This window comes from Giraffa tippelskirchi, chromosome 9 (genome assembly GCF_054371585.1).
Source record: "Giraffa tippelskirchi isolate mGirTip1 chromosome 9, T2T-mGirTip1v1.2.pri, whole genome shotgun sequence".
NCBI lineage: Eukaryota > Metazoa > Chordata > Mammalia > Artiodactyla > Giraffidae > Giraffa > Giraffa tippelskirchi.
In genome coordinates, this window is record NC_137283.1 from 99,444,282 (window position 1) to 99,467,700 (window position 23,419).

At 37.5% G+C, this 23,419-nt stretch overlaps 1 protein-coding gene and 1 non-coding gene across 15 annotated transcripts in view; one reads left to right on the forward strand and one right to left on the reverse strand.

The window, feature by feature from the left end:
• The window catches only part of FAM184A (family with sequence similarity 184 member A), a 122,837-nt gene that overhangs the window by 67,695 nt on the left and 31,723 nt on the right, over positions 1-23,419 (forward strand). For all 14 annotated transcript variants that reach the window (XR_014065795.1, XR_014065788.1, XR_014065791.1 and 11 more), the window contains exons 7-9: positions 6,318-6,479; positions 8,119-8,240; positions 9,025-9,175. Coding sequence is in view for 4 of the 14 variants with exons in the window: in XM_081530897.1 (XP_081387023.1) it covers positions 6,318-6,479; positions 8,119-8,240; positions 9,025-9,175 (435 nt within the window). In the remaining 10 variants the exon portion in view is untranslated. The remainder of the gene's footprint in view (positions 1-6,317; positions 6,480-8,118; positions 8,241-9,024; positions 9,176-23,419) is intronic.
• Positions 8,434-8,506, reverse strand: TRNAR-CCU (transfer RNA arginine (anticodon CCU)). The gene has a single exon. It is a non-coding gene; the product is annotated as a tRNA-Arg (tRNA).

Below are 23,419 nucleotides of genomic sequence, written 5' to 3' on the forward strand. Positions count from 1 at the left end.
TGTCTCAACTAAAGATCCTGCATGCTACAACTAAGACGTGGTTCAGGCAAATAAATACACTAAAAAAAATATTTAAGCTGTTGATTTTCTTCTGAAAATAACTTTTGAAGTCTCTCTATATTTTTTCAATATTTTATTAAAATCATTTGGATTTGTTTGTTGTACAGTGGTCTGTCACAGTTGTTATGCTGCCTGACAAATGGTAGTAGATCAGTAAATACTTGACGTAATTAGTAGCCGTATTTTTTGAATCTGTCTCCTAAGGTAAAGAAATAAAAGCAAAAATAAACAAACAGGACCTAATTAAACTTAAAAGCTTTTGCAAAGAAAACCATTGACAAAAGGAAAAAAACAACTTACTGAATGAGAGAAAATATTTGCGAATGGTATGACAGATAAAGGGTTAATATCCAAAATATATAATCAGCTCATACAACTCAATATAGAAAAACAGCCCAGTCAAAAAATGAGCAGAATGGGCTTCTGAGTGGCTCAGTGGTAAAGAATCCACCTGCAGTGCAGGAGACGGTAGGAGACATGGATTCAATCTTTGGGTCAGAAAGATGCCCTGGAAGAGGGGACGGCAGCCCACTCCAGTATCTTTGCCTGGAGAATCCCATGGACAGAGGAGACTGGTGAGCTACAGTCCATGGACACGACTGAACCAAGTGAGCACACACATACAGCATACAATAAAATATACTGGAGCATATATAGAAAAAATTTAAGTAAACAGATAAAAACAAAATAAAACAAAAATGAGCAGAAGACCTAGATAGCCATCCACATGTATTCTTTGGAAAAAGTTCTAACAGGCACATGAAAAGATGCTCAACATCGCTAATTATTTAGAGAATGCTAATCAAAAACAATGAGATACCACTTCTTACCTGGCAGAATGGTTACTATCAAAAAGTCTATAAATAACAAATGTTGGCCAAGATGTAAAGAAAAGGGAATCCTTGTACGCTGTTGGTGGAAATGGAAATTGGTGCAGTCAGTGTAGAGAACACTATGGAGGTTCATCAAAAAACTAAAAATAACATGGGCACCCATGGCTGATTCATGTGAATGTATGGCAAGAACCACCACAATATTGTGAAGTAATTAGCCTCCAATTAAAATTTAAAAAAAATTTAAAAATGTTAACCATGCACACACAAAAAAGAACTAAAAATAGAACTACCATGATTCAGCAATTCCACTCTTAGGTAAATATCCAAAGAAAATAAAAAGCATTAATTCAGAAAGATGAATGTGCTCATAGCAGCATTATTTATAATAGCCGCCGCATGGAAGCAGCCTAAGTGTCCATCAGTGGATGAATGGGTAAGGAAGATGTGTGTGTATATAAAATTCAGTTATTACTTAGCAATAAAAAAGAATGAAATTTTGTCATTAGCAGCAATGTGGATGGACACAAAGAATTGTGCATAGTGAAACAAATCAGATAGAAAAAAGACATATATTCTTAGTTATCGCTTACATGTGAAATCTAAAAGAAGAAAACAAATGTATAAAAGAAAACAGAAGCAGACTCACAGATATAGAGAACAAACCAGTGGTTACCAGTAGGGAGAGGGGTGGCAGGGGCAAGACAGGGGTATGAGATTAAGAGGTACAATCTACTATGTATAACATAAATAAGCTACAGTGATATATTGTATAGCATGGAGAAATAGAGTCGTTATTTTTGTAGTAAGTTTAAAATAGAGTACAACCTATAAAAATATTGAATCACTGTTTTGTATACCTGAAGCTAACATATTATTGGAAATCCACTGTATGTCAATAAAATATAAAAATTTTAAAGTTCTAAAATAAAATTTATAGGGTTTGGTGTAGTGAGTGGGAGAAAGTGACTCAGGTGTCTAGCTTAGGTATTTGGGACAGCTAATGATGCCACTATTCCAAGACGGGAATTACAGGGGGAAAAAACACACTGAATGGCAAGACATCGAGTTGTTGAGATATACTGACTTGGAGGTGATGGTAAGACATCTCTGCTGGAACTTAGTTTAGGGTGTGGATTTGGAGCTAAAGATCAGGCAGTTCTTGAAGCCATTTAAGAAGCGGTCTTCCACAGATAGCTGATGAGAAGATTGCTGGTAACAAGAGCAGTATCAGTATTGAATTAACAGAGCCAGGGAACAAAACTGAAAAGGAGAAATCAAAGCATGAAAATAAGGATGAATGGATATTAGAAAACCACAAAAGCAAATACTTAAGGAGGGTTGGAAGTGCCTCACAATGTCACACAGTGATTAGAGTCAGACTGTGAGGCCTAAAAAGGTCGTTCAATCAAGAGTGCTCTGAGGACTTTTCTGTAATGTCAGTAGAACAGTAGGATAGAAGCTAGAGTTAATAGGTTTAATCTGAACCATAGTGGATGACAGTACTTTTTAAAGACTACATATCAATGGAAGAGAAGAGGAAAATAAAGTTAGATTCCTTCTTCAGTCTGGTACCGAAAAAGTCCCAGATGGGCTAACCATTGAAATGCAGTATTAAATCATGAATATAAATAAAATATGAAAATACCAGGGACAAAAATAAAAGGATAGAGAAGTCCTTTTGAAATATCATGGCAGTGGCATGAATTAAAAACAAAATATTTGTACAGTTAAAACTAAAATTCCTGTATATCAAATTGTGCGTGCGTGCTCAGTCATGTCCGAGTCTTCACAACCCTATGGACTGTAGTCCGCCAGGCTCCTCTGTTCATGGGATTTCCCAGTCAAGAATACTGGAGTGGGTTGCCATTTCCTTCTCCAGGGGATCTTCCCAACCCAAGGACTGAACTTGCGTCTCCTGTATCTCCTGCATTGCAGGTGGATTCTTTACTGCAGAGCCACCAGCAAAACTATGAGATAGGAAAAACTGGGAGGGTGGAATAAATGATTGGCAAACTATATGAGTAACAAAATGTAAGTCTTTAACACCAGAAGAGTGTTTATAAAACAGTAAGAAAAATGCATTCTAGTTTTTTTAATGGGCTAAAGAAAATACATGGAAAACAATTTTAATATCACCATCATTTGAAAACTGGAAATGAAATCAGTAAGATGTCATTTCATTACCATTAAATTAACAATGATTAAGAAAAACATGAGACCATGCAGCATTGATAAGGGTAAAGAAATAAGCACCAAAAGCTGCTGATGGGAATATAAAATCATATGATTTTCCTAGAAAGGAATTTAGCAACCTATGTAGAAGCCTTAAAGAGGAGAATGTACATTCCAGTGTACTGAAGCTAAGAAAATGCTTAAAGATTATTGACAAAATTTACAGTAGAAGTTCAGCAAAAATTACAGAATGATGGTGAGTGAGTCACAGGAGTTTGCTACAAGAATAAACTGAGGAAAGCTCCTGCAAAGGCCCTGAGACATGAGAAGTTTCTAGGAATTGGAGGGATGCCAGTATAGATGAGGTACAAAAGTAACTATAGTATAATACTATTTATTTAGTTCTTACTATGACCCAGGCATTGTTTCAGTATATTCTCTCCTTTATACTGTTAAGTCTCAAAACAATCCCATGCAGTAAATACTAGTTACTAAATCACAAAAAATTACGTGACTTGCCCAAGTCACATAGTAATTGGGTAAAGCCAGAATTCCAATCCTAGCAGTGAAATTTCAGAACTCAATTCTTAACCACAATGCCTCTCTTCCTCCCAGTGAATGTAAAAGCCATGGAGGAGTGTTGCCAAACCAAGACCAGAGAGTTAGGCAGGAGCTTTGTCGAGGTACCTTGTACCTCGAAAGCCCCTTGAAAGATTTTAGAAGTTATCCTGAAGGAAACAGAAAGCATTTAGAAGATGCTAGGTACAAATATGTGGTTGGTTGCGTGGGGGTAAAGCTGACACTTGTGTTCATATTTGTAATTTTAATAAGCTGACTCTGGAGTGTCATGAAGAATGGCTTCGAGAGAAGAATAAGTGTGGGTAGATATTCCACGGAGGAGGCTTCTACTTACTGTAATTCCTTCAGTGTGCATGTTGACAAGAAGAATCTGAGTATTGATCTCTGTTGCACATGATAGAAATCCCAACTCAAACTGGCCTAAGGAAATTTCTTGAGTCATGTGACTAAAAAGTCCCAGGAGAATGTTAGCATCAGTCACGACCAGATTCAGAACGGAAGTTGTTGACGCTGGAGCTCAGTTCTCTTTTTCTGTTGAGTTGAGATTGCTCTGTTTGTGTGGTCATTTTTCAGTCATGCATCCCCTTAGGTATATGTACAACTGGAAGTGGCCTTTTTTAGGAGTGCCTTTAAAAGTCCTGAGATCTCTTTAATCATGTGCCTGCCCCTGACCAGTCCCCATGGTCAACAGAATGAGATGACCTTATTTGTTTTTGCGTTAGTGAACGTTTCAGTCCTGGAGTTGGGTTGAAGCCCTGCTAAGACCTCATGGACCCCTAGGAAGGATAGATTCTGCTAGTGACAAAAGGAGGTTCTGATAATGAAGGGCAATAGATGTGTTCCATACATATCCAGTTTTACTATATTTGGAAAACAAACTTTAATCAGTTATGTTTTTTGAAAGTTTGCTTATTTAGTTGTACAGAATTTTAAAGTTTTTTTCTGTTTAAACATACTCATTCTGTCTATAATTTGATTCTTAGTTTCTTGAACACTTTAATTCCTTGTGTAATTACATGAATATTGTTATTTACAAGTTTTTCTTCATGTATTCCTTCTGTGTATATAACCCTTATTTATCTGAAAACTTTCTGGATTGTGTAAGAAAATTATTTTCCACGTTGATAGATTTAGTTGTCCCTTCTTTATTGATTGGTACCTAATGTTTGTATGTTGCTTTCTAGTTAAAAAGTCTTTTTCCACGTATCCTAGAATTTAATTATTGTAATAACTCTATAAGGTAGGTATTTTTACTGCTATTTTGTAGTGACAGACCAGAGCTTGAAACTAGATTTTCTGCTAAGTTCAGTACTCTTTAACTCTGTTAATAGCCGCTTTTCTTACATTCATTCATTCACTGCTGCAAAACACATTCATGGCAAGCCAGATCAACACAAAAAGTAGAGAAGAAACAAACTATATAGACTAGGGAAATGTGACATAAATACAGTGACAGCAAAATTTTAAAACACTATACATGAATATTATATACAAATATGCTAGTAAATTTTAAAATTTAGGGAGAACTGATGTCTTTGTATGAAAATTTAAATTTCTAAAATGACTCAAAGTAGTTAAACAGCCTGGCCAAACCAATTATATAGCCATGAATGAAACTAAATAGTCCCACATATACTAAAGAGGCACTAGACCCAGAGGACTTTAATGGATGACTTTTACTAAATCTTCAAAAAAAAGTAAATCTTAGCTGTTAAAGTATTTCAGAGCCCAGAAAAACTGAAGGCGCCCAGCTCATTTTATGAGGCTGGCAATCCTTTAAAGATACTCACAAGATAAAGTGGCTCCCATCACCACAGTTGCTCAGCATGTACATACATCTGCATGGAAAGGAGACAGGAAGTTGGGGACAGGGAATTTCAGGTTAGAGAGGGGATTGAAGGATTTCCAGTTTTCTTTATAATGTCTGTATTTACAGTGAGAAATATTCAGGTATTATTTTTAAATTACCAGTTGTCATTTCTGTAGAGTTTTGATAGGCTTGGCTGTTTTATAAAAATGAGATGTTTTTGTCATAGCATTTTCCTGTGAAGTAATTATTTTCATTTATTGATTTTAGTTCTCATCACTTGAGGGTATGGATCTGCTTAATTAACACATTGTCTATTAGCTAATTTTAAGAGTGTATAAATTTAACTCAACAATTTCATGACACAGTTTTTTTATGGAAACACAGAAATCACAACATATCCTAATTTAAGCGGCATTACCAGCTTATCAATATTGATCTAAATCTATCACTTTTATAAATAGATGGAGAACAGGGCTCAAATGAAATATGTGATTCAATTTTAAAGAGCAATTTTTAAAATATTTTTATTTAAAAAGATATTTCCCCCCTCAATCTTGGGTATAATCTTTATCTTACTTCAGTTCTCTTTTATAGGTATTTGATTATATGATATAACCAGGAATTCCCAGGAGCTTGAGATACCCATTTATTTACATGGTTGCCATGACAAAGGGAAATCACAAATGTGAAGGTCTTTTCAGAAAACAACAGATGAAGACTGTTATGATTGAGTGTTTCTTCCAAATTCATCGAGAAAGATCCATCATAAAATTACATCTAAAGAAAAGACTTTAAGAAACGTGACTGTTTGCTAGTCGATTAACACTGGGATGTATTAAAAGTACTGTATTTACTTGCAGATTGGCCGCCTCCAAGAAATGGTAAGCAAAAGTGAACAAGGTCTTGGCTCTGCCGAAGGACTCATTGCCAGTCTTCAGGACTCCCAGGAAAGACTTCAGAATGAACTTGATCTGACTAAAGGGAGGCTAAAAGAGACCAAGGATGCTCTATTAAATGTTGAGGTAATGTCATTATCCTGCTATAATCTAAATATCAGCAAGGTAAAAATACGATTTAGTTACTTTGCTTAAAGTTTATTTTAAACATCACATTATATATAGTGTATTTGTTTACTAGGGCTGACGTAGCTAAGTACTGTAAACATGGTGGCTTAAAACAACGAGAATTTATCCTCTCATGGTTCTGAAGATTGAAAGTTCAAAATCAAGATGTTACCAGGGCCATTCTCCCTTTTAAACCTCTAAGGGAGGATCCTTTCTTGCCTTTTCCAGGTCCTGGTAGTCAGGTGTTCCTTGGCTGGTGGCAGCACAACTTCATTCTTCTCTGTATTCACATGACATCCTTCCTGTGTCTGTATATCTTCTTGTAAGGATACCTGTAGTATTGGACGAAGGGCATAGCCGACTCCAGCCTGACTCCATCTTCCCTAATTATATCTTTACTGACCCTATTTCCAAATAACATCACGTTCTGAGGAACTAGGGTGCTAGGACTTCCATATATCTTTTTGGAAACACAATTCAACCCATAATATTAATAGTATGCACAGTTCTCTCAACTGGTAAGAATTTCAACTCTTGTGTATAACAACTAAGTGATTCTCTGTGACCTACAGATACTGGGAAAGGTTTGTCTTTCTCCTTCAAGTCTCATGAAGCAGAGCAAAATATGTAGACTCTTAGAAGATAGAGAAATGAACCGTACAACTAGGAGGACAATAGCTAGAGATTTCTTACTTTGAGTAATTCTATTCCATTCAACATTGTGTTTGGTGGAAAAAAAAAATTCCTCGAAGCAGAGTAGTTAGTGAAAATGACAGCTGACTAAGATTGCTAAATTCAGCTTTCACCACTTACTGCTTACTAGCCAGGTCAACAATTTCAGCACTGACTTCCTGCTTTCCCATAAATCTGGATATGCTCCTCAACAATGCCACAGCAAGTGGCTGATCCAGAAAGGGTCACTGTGATAACAGAAGGGTGGACCAGCATCTCTTCCTTTTCTGTTGTGCCCTGAGAGCAGGTACACTGCTGGCAGGGATCAGCGGTTGCCAGTGTTGTCCAGCCAGGTCATATCCAGCCCCACACTCCAGAAAACCACTTGATTTATGCTACTCTATAGAGATGTCACATATTTCATAGTCTATTACTGTAACATAAACCCATGGACCACTGGTTTGAAGTTACATGATAAAAATAGAAGCCTAAATTTCATAATCAGGTCAGTGAGGTACAATTATAATGCCTAAGCTTTGAATAGAGAGCATGCTTTTGATTTGAATGGGAGTGAATTTTAATACTATAGTTGCCTATGTAGTGTGTGTTCAGGTGAAGATAATTGAATTCTTAGATACCTATGATACGGAAAGTTTAGGTTATTAATTTAATGCTGATTTTAAGCTTTTTAAAATAATTTGTCAGTGTATGAGCCTTAATAAAATATATCTTGCACAAGGACATTTAAAAGATAAAATGGGTACCATGATTTTATTGTCAGAAAATTGCAAATAGTTGTTATAGATAGCGCTATCAATTATTGTGCTGTAAGAATTTAAAAGTTATAATGCAAGCATTCTCCTTACCTGAAATAAGCAGCAGTGACTTTGAAGACTAGTCTTTATTGATAGCTTTTATTCTTCAGAGTAAGCTAGAACAGGAGAGGCGACAGCATGAAGAAACACTGGCTGCCGTGAAAGAAGAGGAGAAACTGCAAGTGGACAAAATGGCCCATGACTTAGAGATGAAATGGACTGAAAACCTTAGGTACATTCTTTACTCTCTAATGTCATCTTACTATACACATATGCAAAAAAAAATGGTTTTCTATTTACATGGCTACATTGTATCATTGTTAAAGATGTAGTAGCAGCATTTTTTTTAAAATGATCTATTTATTTGGGTGTGCTGGGTCTTAGCTGCAGCATGTGAACTCTTAAATGTGGCATGTGGGATCCAGTTCCCTGACCAGGGATTGAACCCAGGCCCTCTGTATCAGGAGCACAGAGTCTTAGCCACTGGACCACCAGGGAAGTCCATAGTAGCAGCATTTTTAATTAATTTTTCCCATGGGTAAATGCAGAGAAATTGGAGTTCTGTTTTTCTGCTTAAATACAGATAATTTTTTATTTCATTTCCTTGACTATAGTATAAGTGAAGTGAAGTCACTCAGTTGTGTCCCACTCTTTGCGACCCCATGGACTGTAGCCTGCCAAGCTCCTCTGTCCATGGGATTCTCCAGGCAAGAATACTGGAGTGGGTTGCCATTTCCTTCTCCTGACTATAATATAGGTGGAGAACTAATCTGAAGTCAGATGACTTATTGTTCTAGAACTTATTCTACCTTCAGTAATTTGATTAATCAGTGATCTTGATAAGTTACCAGTTTACCTTATGGCCCTTAACTTATTGATAAAATAAGCACCTCTTACTCTGAGCTGGCTTTTGAGGCAGATTAATTAAATGCTTAGAAAACCTGAGAACAAACTATATTGTAGTTATTGAGAGGAAAAATTCTCTTTACAAATTAAACACATTTGTTCTGTTTTAGACAAGAGTGTTCCAAACTTCGTGAAGAGTTAAGGCTTCAACATGAAGAAGATAAAAAGTCAGCAATGTCTCAACTTTTGCAGTTAAAAGAGCGAGAGAAAAATGCAGCCAGAGATTCATGGCAGAAGAAAGTAGAAGATCTCTTAAACCAGGTAATTAATAGTCTGTGGTTAAGGAAGATCACACACTAAAACTAAAATTACAGAAAACTAGCTAATCTATCTCAAGAAAACTAAGCCTTGTCTATCTCAGTGAAACTAAGCCATGCCGTGTGGGGCCACCCAAGACGGATGGGTCATGGTGGAGAGGTCTGACAGATTGTGGTCCACTGGAGAAGGGCATGGCAAACCACTTCAGTATTCTTGCCTTGAGAACCCCATGAACAGTATGAAAAGGCAAAAGGATAGGACACTGAAAGATGAACTCCCCAGGTCAGTAGGTGCCCAATATGCTAATGGAGAAAAGACCCTAATGCTGGGTAGGATTGGGGGCGGGAGGAGAAGGGGACGACAGAGGATGAGATGGTTGGATGGCATCACCGACTCGATGAACATGGGTTTGGGTAGACTCCGGGAGTTGGTGGTGGACAGAGAGGCCTGGCGTGCTGCAATTCATGGGGTCACAAAGAGTCGGACACGACTGAGCGACTGAACTGAACTGAAGGAAGATCATTTTCCTTGACATTTGCTAGCTAAAGAAGTATAAAACATTGTGTGTTAATTCACTGTATTTTGTTATTTTTTATAGGACTAACTTAAATTTTTTAGATTGTATGAAATCAAGGAAATGTCCTTAAACTTAGGAAATAGTGTGCTTAATAATTATGTTATATCTACAGTCCTAAATATTGAGAAGCACTTACAGTTGTTTGGTTTAATATTTGAACTGAACAAATTAAGGATTTTAAATAGAAAAGTTTTAGTTTCAAAGTATAACATCTTTTTCCAAGCCATTAGATACCATTTGGGCAATGGAGGGTAAAATTTATTAAATGTTATCCCGATTTCCTAAAACCACTTACTAGAAGTGAGCAATTTACTTCTTTCTCACCAGCAGGAAGTTGCATGTTATGCTTCAAAATGACATAAATGAAAAGTGGTGGTTTTTCTAAATCTATCTTCTTATGTCAAGCTTGCTTATTTCCAGAGCATGTATAACTATAATTAAGCGAATTTGCACATTTTCACTCATTTACACAACTTCTAAATTTATGAATTCTTAAGTCTCCTACAAAGCCAATAATTAAATACGACTGACTGCATGAGTCACCAGTTGATAAGCAAGTGCAGAACTTGACAAGAAGCAGCTCAGCAATTTAGTACCAGAAATCCACTATTATCTTTCTATTTGTGATCACGATGAATTTCAAAATAAATAGGGTAGGCTTTTTTGTAGGATTATTTATTACATAGGTACATACATGCAGTATCTTTCCAGAGTACTTTGAGCCTGCCCATTTGTGACTGGTATTTCATAGTAACTTACAATGTTGCTCTGGAAAGGGAGTATACCTCCAGGAATATTTATGAGCTCTTGTGAATAAATTTGAAACCTTTGAAACTCACACAAAAATAAGAAAACAACTCTCAGTAAAAGTTGGTCACCCTGTTAGCATTGCTTGTTAGTTACCTTCTCTATACTTATTTTACATCCCTCCTTAGGGATCTAGAAGGACATTTATTACTGGATAGAGTGGTAATACTCCTCTATGATGTTCTGTACTTAGGAAAGTTTAATTTTACCACATAATCCAATTTACAGTAAAAATGAAAAACATCCTTAAAAGTCTGCCTTGTTTTTCAATCAGGATCTATTGAGCTAGACATTTCTAGCTGGATTTGGCACTGTAAAGAGGGCACACTGCCTCTCCCACCTGTTTTCTATCAAATTATTTTATTCATTATTCATTTACTCAGATTTCATCCATGCCTCTCTGATATTTTGGTATCCTTGTCTTGTCTTTTTTTTGGGGGGGGAGGCATCTAGTCTACATTGTTCATTCCCAAGGGGATATAATACTTTGCATTTGGTTCTAGTTCTATGTATTATAACATAATTTATTACATGTAGCTGCAATTTTTGCCAACTTTACAGAAAAAATTTTTAAATCCATTTTCAAAGCAGATTAACTATAAATATCAAGGTAACCAAGAATTAAATGCCTCCAAAGGTGAAACTGTTCTGTACTACTTCAGGCCATCAGACCATTTCCAAAATTACAACATCTTCCTTTTTCCCCACTTCTAAAATATGTAGGGCACACACATTACCGAAGATAAGCTGGCAAATAGCTGTTACATTCAGGATTGTCTACCTGAAGAAAGTTAAGAGAAAACTAAACAAAGGATGTCACATTAAAGTGGAAGTGAGTGTTATATTAGAGGTTTCAGTCTTTGTAGATACATGAGATGGGAAACATTCTAGCACGACCAGCAGTCTTTTTAATGAAACTCTGTTTTGGACTGAAGACCCTTCCTGACCCTTTGGATTTGTTCTCTTGGTTCTTTTGTATGGTTTCCTAGAGGCTGTGCTCGGACGCCTGCTCCACCATTCTCCAGTTGCCTGACTCCTGCTCATCCCTGCTCCTCGAAGCTACCCCCCCTGCCCTGCCCCTACAGCTATTTCACTCTGTCACCCCAGCACTGCCTGCACCCCTCCACACTGGGGGAAAACAGACCTGGCTTGGGCTTTGTGAAATTAAGGGAGTACAAAGTGGCGAATAGAACAGGAAACAGTTAGGGCTTAGGCAGAAGCATCTGTTACGAAAGGGTATCAGAGGATCTGTATTTTCATGTATTTAAATCATTTCTGAGTAAGCTGAACACAAGTCTGATTTTTGTGCCTTAGCTTACATGTATTTCATCCTACTTAGAGCAAAGAAGAAGTAAAAGAATTTGTCTTTCACATGGGTTTAAACTCACCCTCATGGCCTACATATCGGGAAAAAATGGGCATAGACAAGCATGAGAATTTTATTTTTCTTTAATTCAATGTTTTTTACTTTATGAAAATTTCAAGAAGCTTTTATTTTCATTCTGTGCTCCAATCAGAGCCTAAGTTTATATGTTTTAGTCTTCCTTTATTATTTCATTGTGTTCTTTTTTTTCTATTCAATGATTATACTTTAGTCCAAAACTAATTTTGCTTCCTGGGCTAATGGGTGTATACACTTGAATCCCTTTAAAGTAGAAGAAATACAGTCTTATTTTTCTTTAGTTGAAAAATGATTATATAGATTCCTCATTGATCGTATTTTCTATTTGTGAGCCTAAACTATCATCATTTATTTCTCTTTTTCAAGGAAGATTTTATTTTGGAATAATAAGGAAGTATGATTTCATATTCCAGTGCCCACATTCAGATAAGTGAACTGAGAAATTTGAGAGACACATGAATCATTCAGACATAGAATTATGGAATTCTGTAGTTTAGGTCTGACTCTCCATTTTGAACTCTGAGGCCCCAAGGTCATTTAGCTGGTTGTAGCAATGCATATGACACAGTTTTTACCCTCCACATATTTACAGTCTAAAAGGGGAAAGATTGTGTACAGATACCTCAGTAAAAGTCACTCTGCTGTAAGTGACTTTATAAATGGTCTGGACTGTTAGTACTGTGGAAGCAGTGGTGTTGGGGCGCCCCCAGCTCACCGAGCTGGGTGTGCCAGCACCTTCTCACCTCCACATTCAGGGTCATCAGGGTCATCATGGCCTGCGGTCATCCATGGCGAGAGTGTTTACATCCTAGGTATAACAAATGCTACAGATGAGGGCTTCATTTTTCAGAGAGCTGTTAAAAGATTTATCAGCATACTACTGGGTAGGAGTATTGAGTTAGAGAAAAGTAATATAGCCAACGTGATTGGGTAAGATTTCATTGAGGAGGTCAACTGTCATGTGGCTTTTGAATAAAGTGAAGGGGGAACGCAGATATTTTTATTCATTTATCAGACATTTATACTCAATGTATCGGACAAAATATACTCAAATTTCCCAGACACTATAAGGAATGCAGAAAAATAACAAGACAGTTGAGGAGAGAGATCATTGTGAAAAACTTGGACTTCTTGTCTTCGGAGGTCAAAATTTACTCAATAAGCTATGAGATTCTCGCAAAGGTTTGTGGATAGCAGAATAACCTGCTGAATTTTTATTTTAGAAAGCTTAATATTGAAGTGAGGATTAAATGGAGACATCTCAGTATAAATATCTAAATTAAAGTGTGTGAAACAGAGCTCTTGAATACGTATCATGCATCCCTCCATCACCTCAGCCTAAGCCAGACTGCTCCTGCTAGACACTGTTGTTCCTTACTGCCTAGCTATCTAGCAGTAAAGAATGATTGCCTCCTCTCTCGCATGCTGTGCAGCCAACCACCAGCATTTTCTACTGCTCTACCTTCCAGGTACATCCAGATCTGCTCATGTCTTACCACTTCCTCCACTACCCTTCTGTGCTGCACCTAGAACCTATATTTGGTTTCGCTGCTTCTTCTGTTACCTACCTACAAATTGTTTTCCATCCAACCAAAGTGGTACTCTTAAAATATTAATTGGATGATGTTACTGTAATCTTCAAATCCACCAGTGGCTTCCTGTCACCTTTTTAGAGTTCACTCCACACTCTTACTGTGGCCTGCAGGAGCCTCATGATTTGGCCTCCGTCTGCATGGCCAGCATCATCTGCTGCCACTCTCTCTTGTTTTTCACAGCCATACTGGACTATTTGGAGTGGAATTTCTGGACCACATGCGCCAAGCTTAATCCGTCTCAGAGCCTCTGCATCTTCCAATCCTTATGGAATCCACTTTCCCCAGATCTACATGGCTTGTTCCTCAATTTGTTCAATTCTCTGCTCAAATCTTTTTTTCAAAAATATTTATTTTTGACTGTGCTGGATCTTCATTGCTGGACAGGCTTTTCTCTAGTTGTAGTGAGCGGGGGCTACTCTTTGTTGCAGTGCATAGGCTTCTCATTGCAGTGGCTTCTCTTGTTGCACAGCTCAAACTCTAGGGTGCATGGACTCAGTAGTTGCAGTTCCCAGGCTCTAGAGCACAGTCTCTATAGTTGTGGTTCATGATCTTAGTTGCTCCGTGGCATTTGGTATCTTCCCGGACCAGGGATCGAACATGTGTCTCTTGAATTGGCTGGTGGTTTCTTTACCATTGAGCCTCCAAGGAAGCCCTATGCACAGATCTTAATTCTTCAAAAAGATCTTCCTTGACCACTTCCCCTAAAATAGCCTTCCTTTGTCACTCTTTTTGTTCTGCTTTGTGTTTCTTCAAAACAGTTGTTACCACATAGCATCATATTGATTCTCTTTCCTGTTAGAATGTAGTTCCATGGGCACTGGGTCTTTACCTGTGTTGTTCACTGCTTCATCCCAGCAGCTTAAACTGTGCCTAGCATATTGTGAGCTCTCAGGTGTTGCTGAATGAAGAAAAACCGAGGCAGGGCATCCAAAGAGGAAGTTGTCAAATATATGAAGTACAAATAATTCCACCCAAATAGGGCCTGAATTAAGTTTATTTCACTGAGAATTACAAGAGAAATCATAAAGGAACAAATTTGATGGAATACTTTAGTAAAGGAGAAGGACATGTTAAAGCTGGCTCAGGATTTGAAACCAAGATAATGGAGACAGGAAGGTCATGACAGACTACTTCACTGAAAGGGGATGAGGTGGTGAGTTTGATTTTAGACTTATTGATTCTATAACCACAGGATACTTGGGCATTTTTCACGCTCAATAGGAAAGAACAATGACATGAATAAGAAATGGAGGATCAAAATCAATGCTGTTGATCAAAAGTGACAGAAAAGGCAGTTTAAGGCCGTTGCAGAATGCTTTCTGATTTCTAGATGAGTATTGTCTAATATGGTAGCAACAGGCCAAGTGCTGAGCACTTGAAGTGAGCTTCATCCAATTTGAGATGTCAATGTAAAATATATACTGGGTTTTGAAAATTTAATATAAAAAAAGATATGGAATGTCTCACTAGTACTTTTTATTTAGTTACATGTTGAGATGCTAGTGCTTGGGATATATTGGGTTAAATATATGCCTAAAAATAATTTTACTTTTTTTAATTTGGCTATTAAAATATTAAAGTGACACATGTGGGTCCCAGTTATAACTCTTGTTAGCACTGGTCTAGACTGTTTGGAACACAAAATTTTGAATCAGTTTGGTTCTATAAGCTCAGTACTCGTTCTATTGGCTCTTAAGTTTTAGGAAGAAAAATTCTCTCTTTAGAAAATCTGTCTATTGAAAAAAGATTACAGTTTCATCAGTTTTCTGCCCATGTTAAATGAGTAACAATACTACCTTTTAATGGAAGAATGGCTGCAAGCAGATACTGAGGTAGGGGGGATAGAAGAGGACCCAGAGTTATCACCTGTTCTCAGCTAACTTAGACCATGACCTTGACAGAAGCCCTAAGCAGCGACAGGAGACAAGTGAAGCTGACCTTGGAGGTTCAGAATCCTCTCCTGAGAAATTAGGAGAGCAGGAAACTGTGTGAAAGAAACATCAGAGATTCAGCCTGGACCCTGGAAAAAGAAAATGAAGAGATGGAATTGAGATATCTATACCTAGCTTAAAAAAGTTGTGGTGAAATACTGGGTAGTTTTAGCTATAGGCTTTTTGTAGATTTTCTTTTGGCTGTACCACACAGCATGCAGATGACACCACCCTTGTGGCAGAAAGTGAAGAACTAGAGAGCCTCTTGATGAAAGTGAAAGAGGAGAGTGAAAAAGGTGGCTTAAAGCTCAACATTCAGAAAACTAAGATCATGGCATCTAGACCCATCACTTCATGGCAAATAGATGGGGAAACAGTGGCAGACTTTATATTTTTGGGCTCCAAAATCACTGCAGATGGTGACTGCAGCCATGAAATTAAAAGACACTTGCTCCTTGGAAGGAAAGTTATGACCAACCTAGACAGCATATTAAAAAGCAGAGACATGACTTTGCCAACAAAGGTCTGTCTAGTCAAGGCTATGGTTTTTCCAGTGGTCATGTATGGATGTGAGAGTTGGACTGTGAAGAAAGCTGAGTGCCGAAGAATTGATGCTTTTGAACTGTGGTGTTGGAGAAGACTCTTGAGAGTCCCTTGGACTGCAAGGAGATCCAACCAGTCCATCTTAAAGGAGATCAGTCCTGGGTGTTCATTGGAAGGACTGATGTTGAAGCTGAAACTCCAATACTTTGGCCACCTGATGCAAAGAACTGACTCATTTGAAAAGACCCTGATGCTGGGAAAGATTGAAGGCAGGAGGAGAAGGGGATGACAGAGGATGAGATGGTTGGATGGCATCACTGACTCAATGGACATGAGTTTGGGTAGGTTCTAGGAGTTGGTGATGGTCAGCGAGGCCTGGCGTGCTGCATTTCATGGGGTTGCAAAGAATCGGACACGAATGAGCAACTGAACTGAACACAGCATGCAAGATCTTATTTCCCTGACCAAGAATTGAACCCTTACCCACACTGGGAGTGTGTAGTTTTAACCACTGGACTACCAGGGAAGTTCCCACCTGCCTCCTGAGTAGTTTTAATGTGTATTGAGTGTGTGTATGTGTATATCTGTTCTGCAAAACACTGCAGTGGGACTGTTATGAGATGCAGAACAGTCTATGCCTTCACAGGTACTAGGGCCCAGAAGACACCTGAAAAATATTAAGAACTTCTAGATAGCACTGTAATAATAAATAAATTTATTTCCATTTCCTATGGCAAGGTACTAAAAATAATTACAATACTTTGGATTTGAAAACTTTCAGTAGATATATGATTGTAAAGTTAAAGACTTAGCCTCTGAGAAGTGTTAAAATTATCTAACATTAGCTTCTCTTCACCTTAATTTCATTGAAAAGCCTGTTATTACTGATTTAGTTTAAATATGAAACAATTGTTCATGACTTTTTTTTTGTTTCAGGAGAATTATTAAAGTTGTGATTCCCACTTGTAATCTTAGGTTTATTGGTTGCTTTTCTGTAGATGTTAGTATAGTTGAAAATAATATTGGAGAAAACTTTCCATAATTTAAGAAAGTACAGTGTTATATGTTAAGTACTTAATTTTGGAATATTTTATTAAGATTTAACATATTTTACTTGAATGCAATGTAAGATTAATGTAGATATTGTTTCAAGGGATTTAGAAATTTAACAAGTGACATTTCTTCTGTTAGTAAAGAAAATTTTATTCCATTGTCAGAATAAAAAATTTTGACATATGTCAAAAATTCAGTTTTTCTGATGTTAGGCACTGTGACAGACCAGTAACAGGGCTGTCTTACTTCCCTTTGTTTATAATCTAGAAAAGAAGGCAAATAGAAATGGCACATTAATTCATTACAACCGTAATGTTGTATGGGGAAGGCTTCTCTAAGTGCAGGATCCTTTACCTGGAAGAGAAGCAGAATCAAGCCAAGAGGAGAAGGAGAACAGTATTCTGGGCAGCGGGGGAAGTATGTGCAAAGGTCCTCAGGCAGCCCCCGAATACCTATATTCTGGGGAATAGAGAGCTAGGAAGATGGGGGAGGTAGGCAGCAGGGTCAGATAACATGGGTTCAACTTTGCCTCGTGGAGATTTTATCTGAAGTGCCATGACGAGCCACTGAAAGATTTTAAGCAAGATTTGATGAATCTAACACACTCAAATATTATTAAAGTTTCAAAACTCTGACTGCAGTACAGAGAATAGACCAGAGTAGGACAAGATAAGTGCTGTTCAGTGTATACTGTTTCCCACTTGGCAGTCTTTCTTTGTTCAGATTACTACAAATATTTAGTATACTCATTAGTTCATTTCCCTGAGGGAATAATACATTTCTAAGTCTTAGATTCTGTTGGCTTCTGTCAGCAGGATTTCTGCAAGATATCTATGTTTTTTTCTAAATAACTTCTTTTTGTTATCTAAAAGTTTCTCATTACTTCTTATGTTACTATGGAAAAGGTAGAGAGTAGTAAGAACTAACTCATTAATAAAAGTCCATATCATTCATTTAGTCATTTAGTAAACATTTATTGACCATTTACTCCTTGCCAGGTACTAAGTTTGGCACTTTGGATGCAAAATATGAACAAGCCATGGTCCTCTAAAAGCTTGTCGTTCAGTGTGTGCATGCTAAGTCTCTCCCATCCTGTGGACCATACCCCACCAGGCTCCTCTGTCCATGGCGATTCTCCAGGCAAGAATACTGGAGTGGGTTCCCATACCCTCCTCCAGAGGATCTTCCCAACCCAGGGATCGAACCCACATCTCTTACATCTCCTGCATTAGTAGGCAAGTTCTTTACCACTAGCACCACCTGAGAAGCCCTGTAATTCAGTGGATTTCAATATTTATATACCAGTACATTTGTAAGGAGATCTAATCAATCCATCCTAAAGGAGATCAATCCTGGGTGTTCATTGGAAGGACTGATGTTGAAGCTGAAACTCCAATACTTTGGCCACCTCATGCGAGGAGCTGACTCATTGGAAAAGACCCTAATGCTGGGTAGGATTGGGGGCAGGAGGAGAACGGGACGACAGAGGATGAGATAGTTGGATGGCATCACTGACTCGATGGACATGGGTTTGGGTAGACTCCGGGAGTTGGTGATGAACAGGGAGGCCTGGTGTGCTGCAATTCATGGGGTCGCAAAGAGTTGGACACGACTAAGTGACTGAACTGAACTGAATATTTGTAAACTGCAAACATCTATCGATAAAAACCTTGTGCTATTTTCTAAATGAATAAACAGAGGATTAGAACAATGAGATTACTCCTAAGAGTATAGTTTTCTTATGTACAAAGCTGTAAACTTCTCATTAAGTGCAGCAACTTTTTCAGTTATTTTCAGCTTTTCTTCCTCACTTATAATAGCTGAAAGTCTGATTATATTCATCTGTCAAGACCAGAAATCCTGAAACACCTTAGTAAGCCTTCTGTGCTGAAATATTCAAGTGCTCTAATGAGCTGAAGAGGACCTCTTAAGGCCCTTTTCAGTCATCTCAAAAACTAACAAGTAGCTTAAGATGCTTTAAAGGAAATTGACTTATCTAGCATTAATTTCCCCACTCCAGTACTCTTGCCTGGAAAATCCCATGGATGGAGGAGACTGGTAGGCTGCAGTCCATGGGGTCGCTAGGAGTCGGACACGACTGAGCGACTTCACTTTCACTTTTCGCTTTCACGCATTGGAGAAGGAAATGGCAACCCACTCCAGTATTCTTGCCTGGAGAATCTCAGGGATGGGGGAGCCTGGTGGGCTACCGTCTATGGGGTCGCACAGAGTTGGACACGACTGAAGCGACTTAGCAGCAGCAGCAGCATTAATTTTTCTTAACATGGATCTTGCTCATATAGAGTACTTGCCAAATAATATATTTGCATCTAGATTTTTAGTTCATCCAGTATTCTCTCAAACATTTACTGGGGGCATCTCAGCCCATTTTGTGTTTTAAATACCATCTATAGGTCGTGCATGCTCAGTTGCTCAGTCTTGTGTCCAACTCCTTGTGACCCCATGGACTGCAGCCCTCCAGGCTCCTTTCTCCATGGGGATTCTCCAGGCAAGAATACTGGAGTGGGTTGCCATTTCCTCCTCCAGGGGATCTTCCCGACCCAGGGATCGAACCCAGGTCTCCTGTGTCTCCTGCATTGGCAGGTGGATTCTTTACCCTCAGCCTCTGAGGAAGCCCAGTCTGTATAGGTTAGTGACTTCCAGTTAAATGCAAGTTAAATCTCCAGCCTTTGTCTTCACCCAAACTCAGTCACTTGGTTATCTAAAAGGCATCTCAGACTTAGCATGTGTGGCTCCAAAGTATTGATTCTCAATCCCTATCCCATCATCTTCACTTCCTGGCACTGCTTTTTGCTCAGAACAAAAACTGAAGCGTCATCCTTGCTTTCTCTCTTTTCTGATCTCTCATGTAATCTCAATCCGGTTTATTCCACCTCTGAAATAAATCCCAGTTCCACCTGCTTCTGTCTCTCTTAGCAAACACTAGTCCAAGCCACCATATAATAGCCTTCTATTTAGCTCCCCCAATTTCATTTTTTTCCCCACAAACTTGAAGTAATCTTTTATGATGTAAATCAGATCATGCCATTTTCCTGCTTAAAATTCTTTCAGGGGTCCCCACTGAATTAAGGCTCTTTAATCCCTGGTGGCGCAGCAGTAAAGAATCTGCCTGCAATGCAGGAGACCCAGGTTCGATCCCTGGGTTGGGAAGATCCCCAGGAGAAGGAAATGGCAACCCACTCCAGTATTCTTGCCTGGGAAATCCCATGGACAGAGGAGCCTGGTGGGTTACAGTCCATGAAGTCGCAAAGAGTCAGATATGACTTAGCAACTAAACAACAAATAATGTCCTATCTCATTTCAGCCTCACAAACACCCCCCTACACACCCAGTCATTCCAGCTCACGTACACCTTAGGGTCTTTGAGCTAATCCTTCTGCCTGTACACTCTTTCCCCCAAGTCATCTCATTTTGTGGCTGGCTTCTTCACTGATTCTAAGTTTAAATGACACATTTTTCCAAAGATCTTTGTTTACCATCAATGCAGTATCACCTCTAGTCACTTCCTATCACATCAACCTTTTTAAATGCTATTTATCATGAACTTTTTCTTACTTTTTAATTTATGTATGTTTGTTTAGTATCTTATTCAGTTCTCTATATCACTCTGTACTTCCTAGAATATAATATTACTCTAATAAAAATTCTTTAAACAAAAAAATCTTCATTTGTGTACTCACCAATAAGAGTATTGTGACCCATCACCACTGCCGTGCCTTTTCTAATTGCTGTTGCCAGGTCTGTGATATAAGTCACCCCAGGTCACAGCCTGTGGACCAGGACTTTTGGTTTAGATATTTCCATGGCCTGCAGCAATATGAGGACAGAGGTAGTGACCATATGAGTTTAGATTCCAGATGTTCAAATATACTTCTCTCATAGAAAATCTAGAATTCCTATTGAAGAAACTGATCTGTAACATTGGTCTAATTTATCAGTTAGTTCAGGAATCCTAAATAACATACATACTTTTTTTGTCTGATGATACTTTAAAGAATGAAAAAATTACTTCATAAGTAAATGACGTTCATTTTAGATTAACTTCTAGTATGAGGATATCAGTTCAGAGAAATACAAAGAGGTTAAAAAAAAAAAAAACTAAAAAATCCCTCGGATTTTCATAAACTTTGTGAACTCTTGAGAAGTATCTCATTTGTATACAAAGAATATTATGAGTAGAAGAAAGAGTAAAGTAAAAAATAAAATTAAAAGTATGAGAGTTTAAACTGAGAAGTTATACAATAATCAAACAGAAAGTTACTAATTTCTCTCAACTTATTTTTTTCAGCTCTGTGAACTATATCCTAAATTAGTCTTAGAGTATTAGTAAATAATTGTTTACCAAATAAAAGCTATCTTTAGTTTGTAACACATTAACGAATATTCACATTATGGGGGAAAAGATAATTATATTCCATCTGAAAATTTGATTAATGTCCATAGTAAAAGCCACTTTGCAGGAACTTTCCTATATTAGTAATATAAATTTAAAATACTACGTATTCTTGGAAGGCAAAAAAATGAGGCAATTGAAAATTAAATCACATTTTTCCCATATTTAGGGGAGGGAGAGTATGTTTTTCCAATGGTTTATCACTCAGCATTTCAATGAGCTAAAAAATGAACCTAGGTCATATATAATTTTATCAAATACAGTCTAGGAAATAGAGTTGAAAAGATACAAAGGCATCGTTTCTTCCTTTCCCCTGAACTTTTACCCTAAACCAGATTATTATTCAATCTTTACATTTTCAATGATTATCTCATATTTATTTTTAGCCCTCAAATTATGTAGTCAATGAAGTTAGTGTTTCAGTTCTCATCTGCTCATTTCTCACAAGAGAAATCCTTCTAGAACCTACTCCAGTGCTGAATGGAATGCTTTGAGGCATTATAGATTTCTGGAAGGAATTTAGAACAGTAATATTCCTTCCAGGTGCTTCAATAACCATTATCTTTTAAACTGACCTCTGGTTTACATGTCCTATCCTTTGGTATCTTTCATAGGTAAGTCTGCAAGCCCATAAGCATCAGACACTGTTTTAAAGGACTACAGATAATGTAGACTCTGTGTCATAAAGTTCTTTTTGTCTGATTTCTTTTTCAGAACTGTTTTCAACTTACTTGTTTCTTGAGCATATTATAATTAATGTTCTGTGTCTTACTCTCCCTTTTTATCCCTCTTTCTTTCACGTAGTCGATTTCTGAATGTTTCCCTTTATTCCTGTGATCTTTTCATAGCGGCACTCTCTGGGGGAGGCTTTGCATAAATCTATCAACAATGTAAGTGAGCGCCACTGACACTCTGTACACAGGGCATGTTGCACTTTCGGTTTTGCATCAACATCATCACCGCTTGAAAGCTTTAACTTACGATATTAAAAAATACACTTTTTGGCATCAGTAAGATATGTTGTATATGGGTAGCAAAGCTTCTAACTTTCAGCCTTTCGTTTGTGTATGTGCACACATCTATCACACTGTACTGATAAGCATGCATTTTATTTTAAAGCCAAAGAAGATTTTACTTCTCAGATATAAAATTCATTATTTTAATATCTGCATTGATAGATGTAGTGATATTTTGAAAAACTGTCAACTTGTTGACTCTAATAAAAATGGAAATAAATGTAAATGTATTTCTTCTTTTGTTAAAGTAGTTTGTTTTTTAAACGAGTAGTATCAGTTGACTTCTTAAGAGTATCAGATAGTTGTGCATGTTCATAGATTCAGAATATATTTTACATTTTAATGTTACAATTATTAAAAGATTTAAAGCAAAATGGAGTAAATCCCTTTCCAAAGAATTGGCAATGCTATTATTTTACTTATGCACACTCAAAAATGCAGATGTTAAGCTTCAAAGTAATATTCCGTTTAAACAATAATTAAAATTTTTTTCTTTACATATGAAGAGAAAAATGAGATTTATTATCACATCGAACCCATACCCAACTTGTTCTTTAAAATAAGTTAGCAGAGAGGTAAGCATCTTTGATATTTTTCTTGATATCCTAGGGCAGAGGTCAGCAAGCTTTTTCTGCAAAAGACCAGACAATAAATATTTCTAGCTTGGTGGGTCATGCAGTGTCTGTGACACCTACTGGCCTCTGCTGTTATATGGAAGTGCTCATGGGCAATATGTGAATGAATCCTTTAATTTATAGAAACAGACTCTAATGTGCCAATTCCTGACCTAGAGGAATCAAATCTTGAGTCTAGAGTGGTCCTGTGAAATTTTTATATTTCGAAACTGTGTCTTCCTATCTCCTTAACTTCTTTCTACTGTGCAAGAAAATTTTTATCTGTTCTTTATGT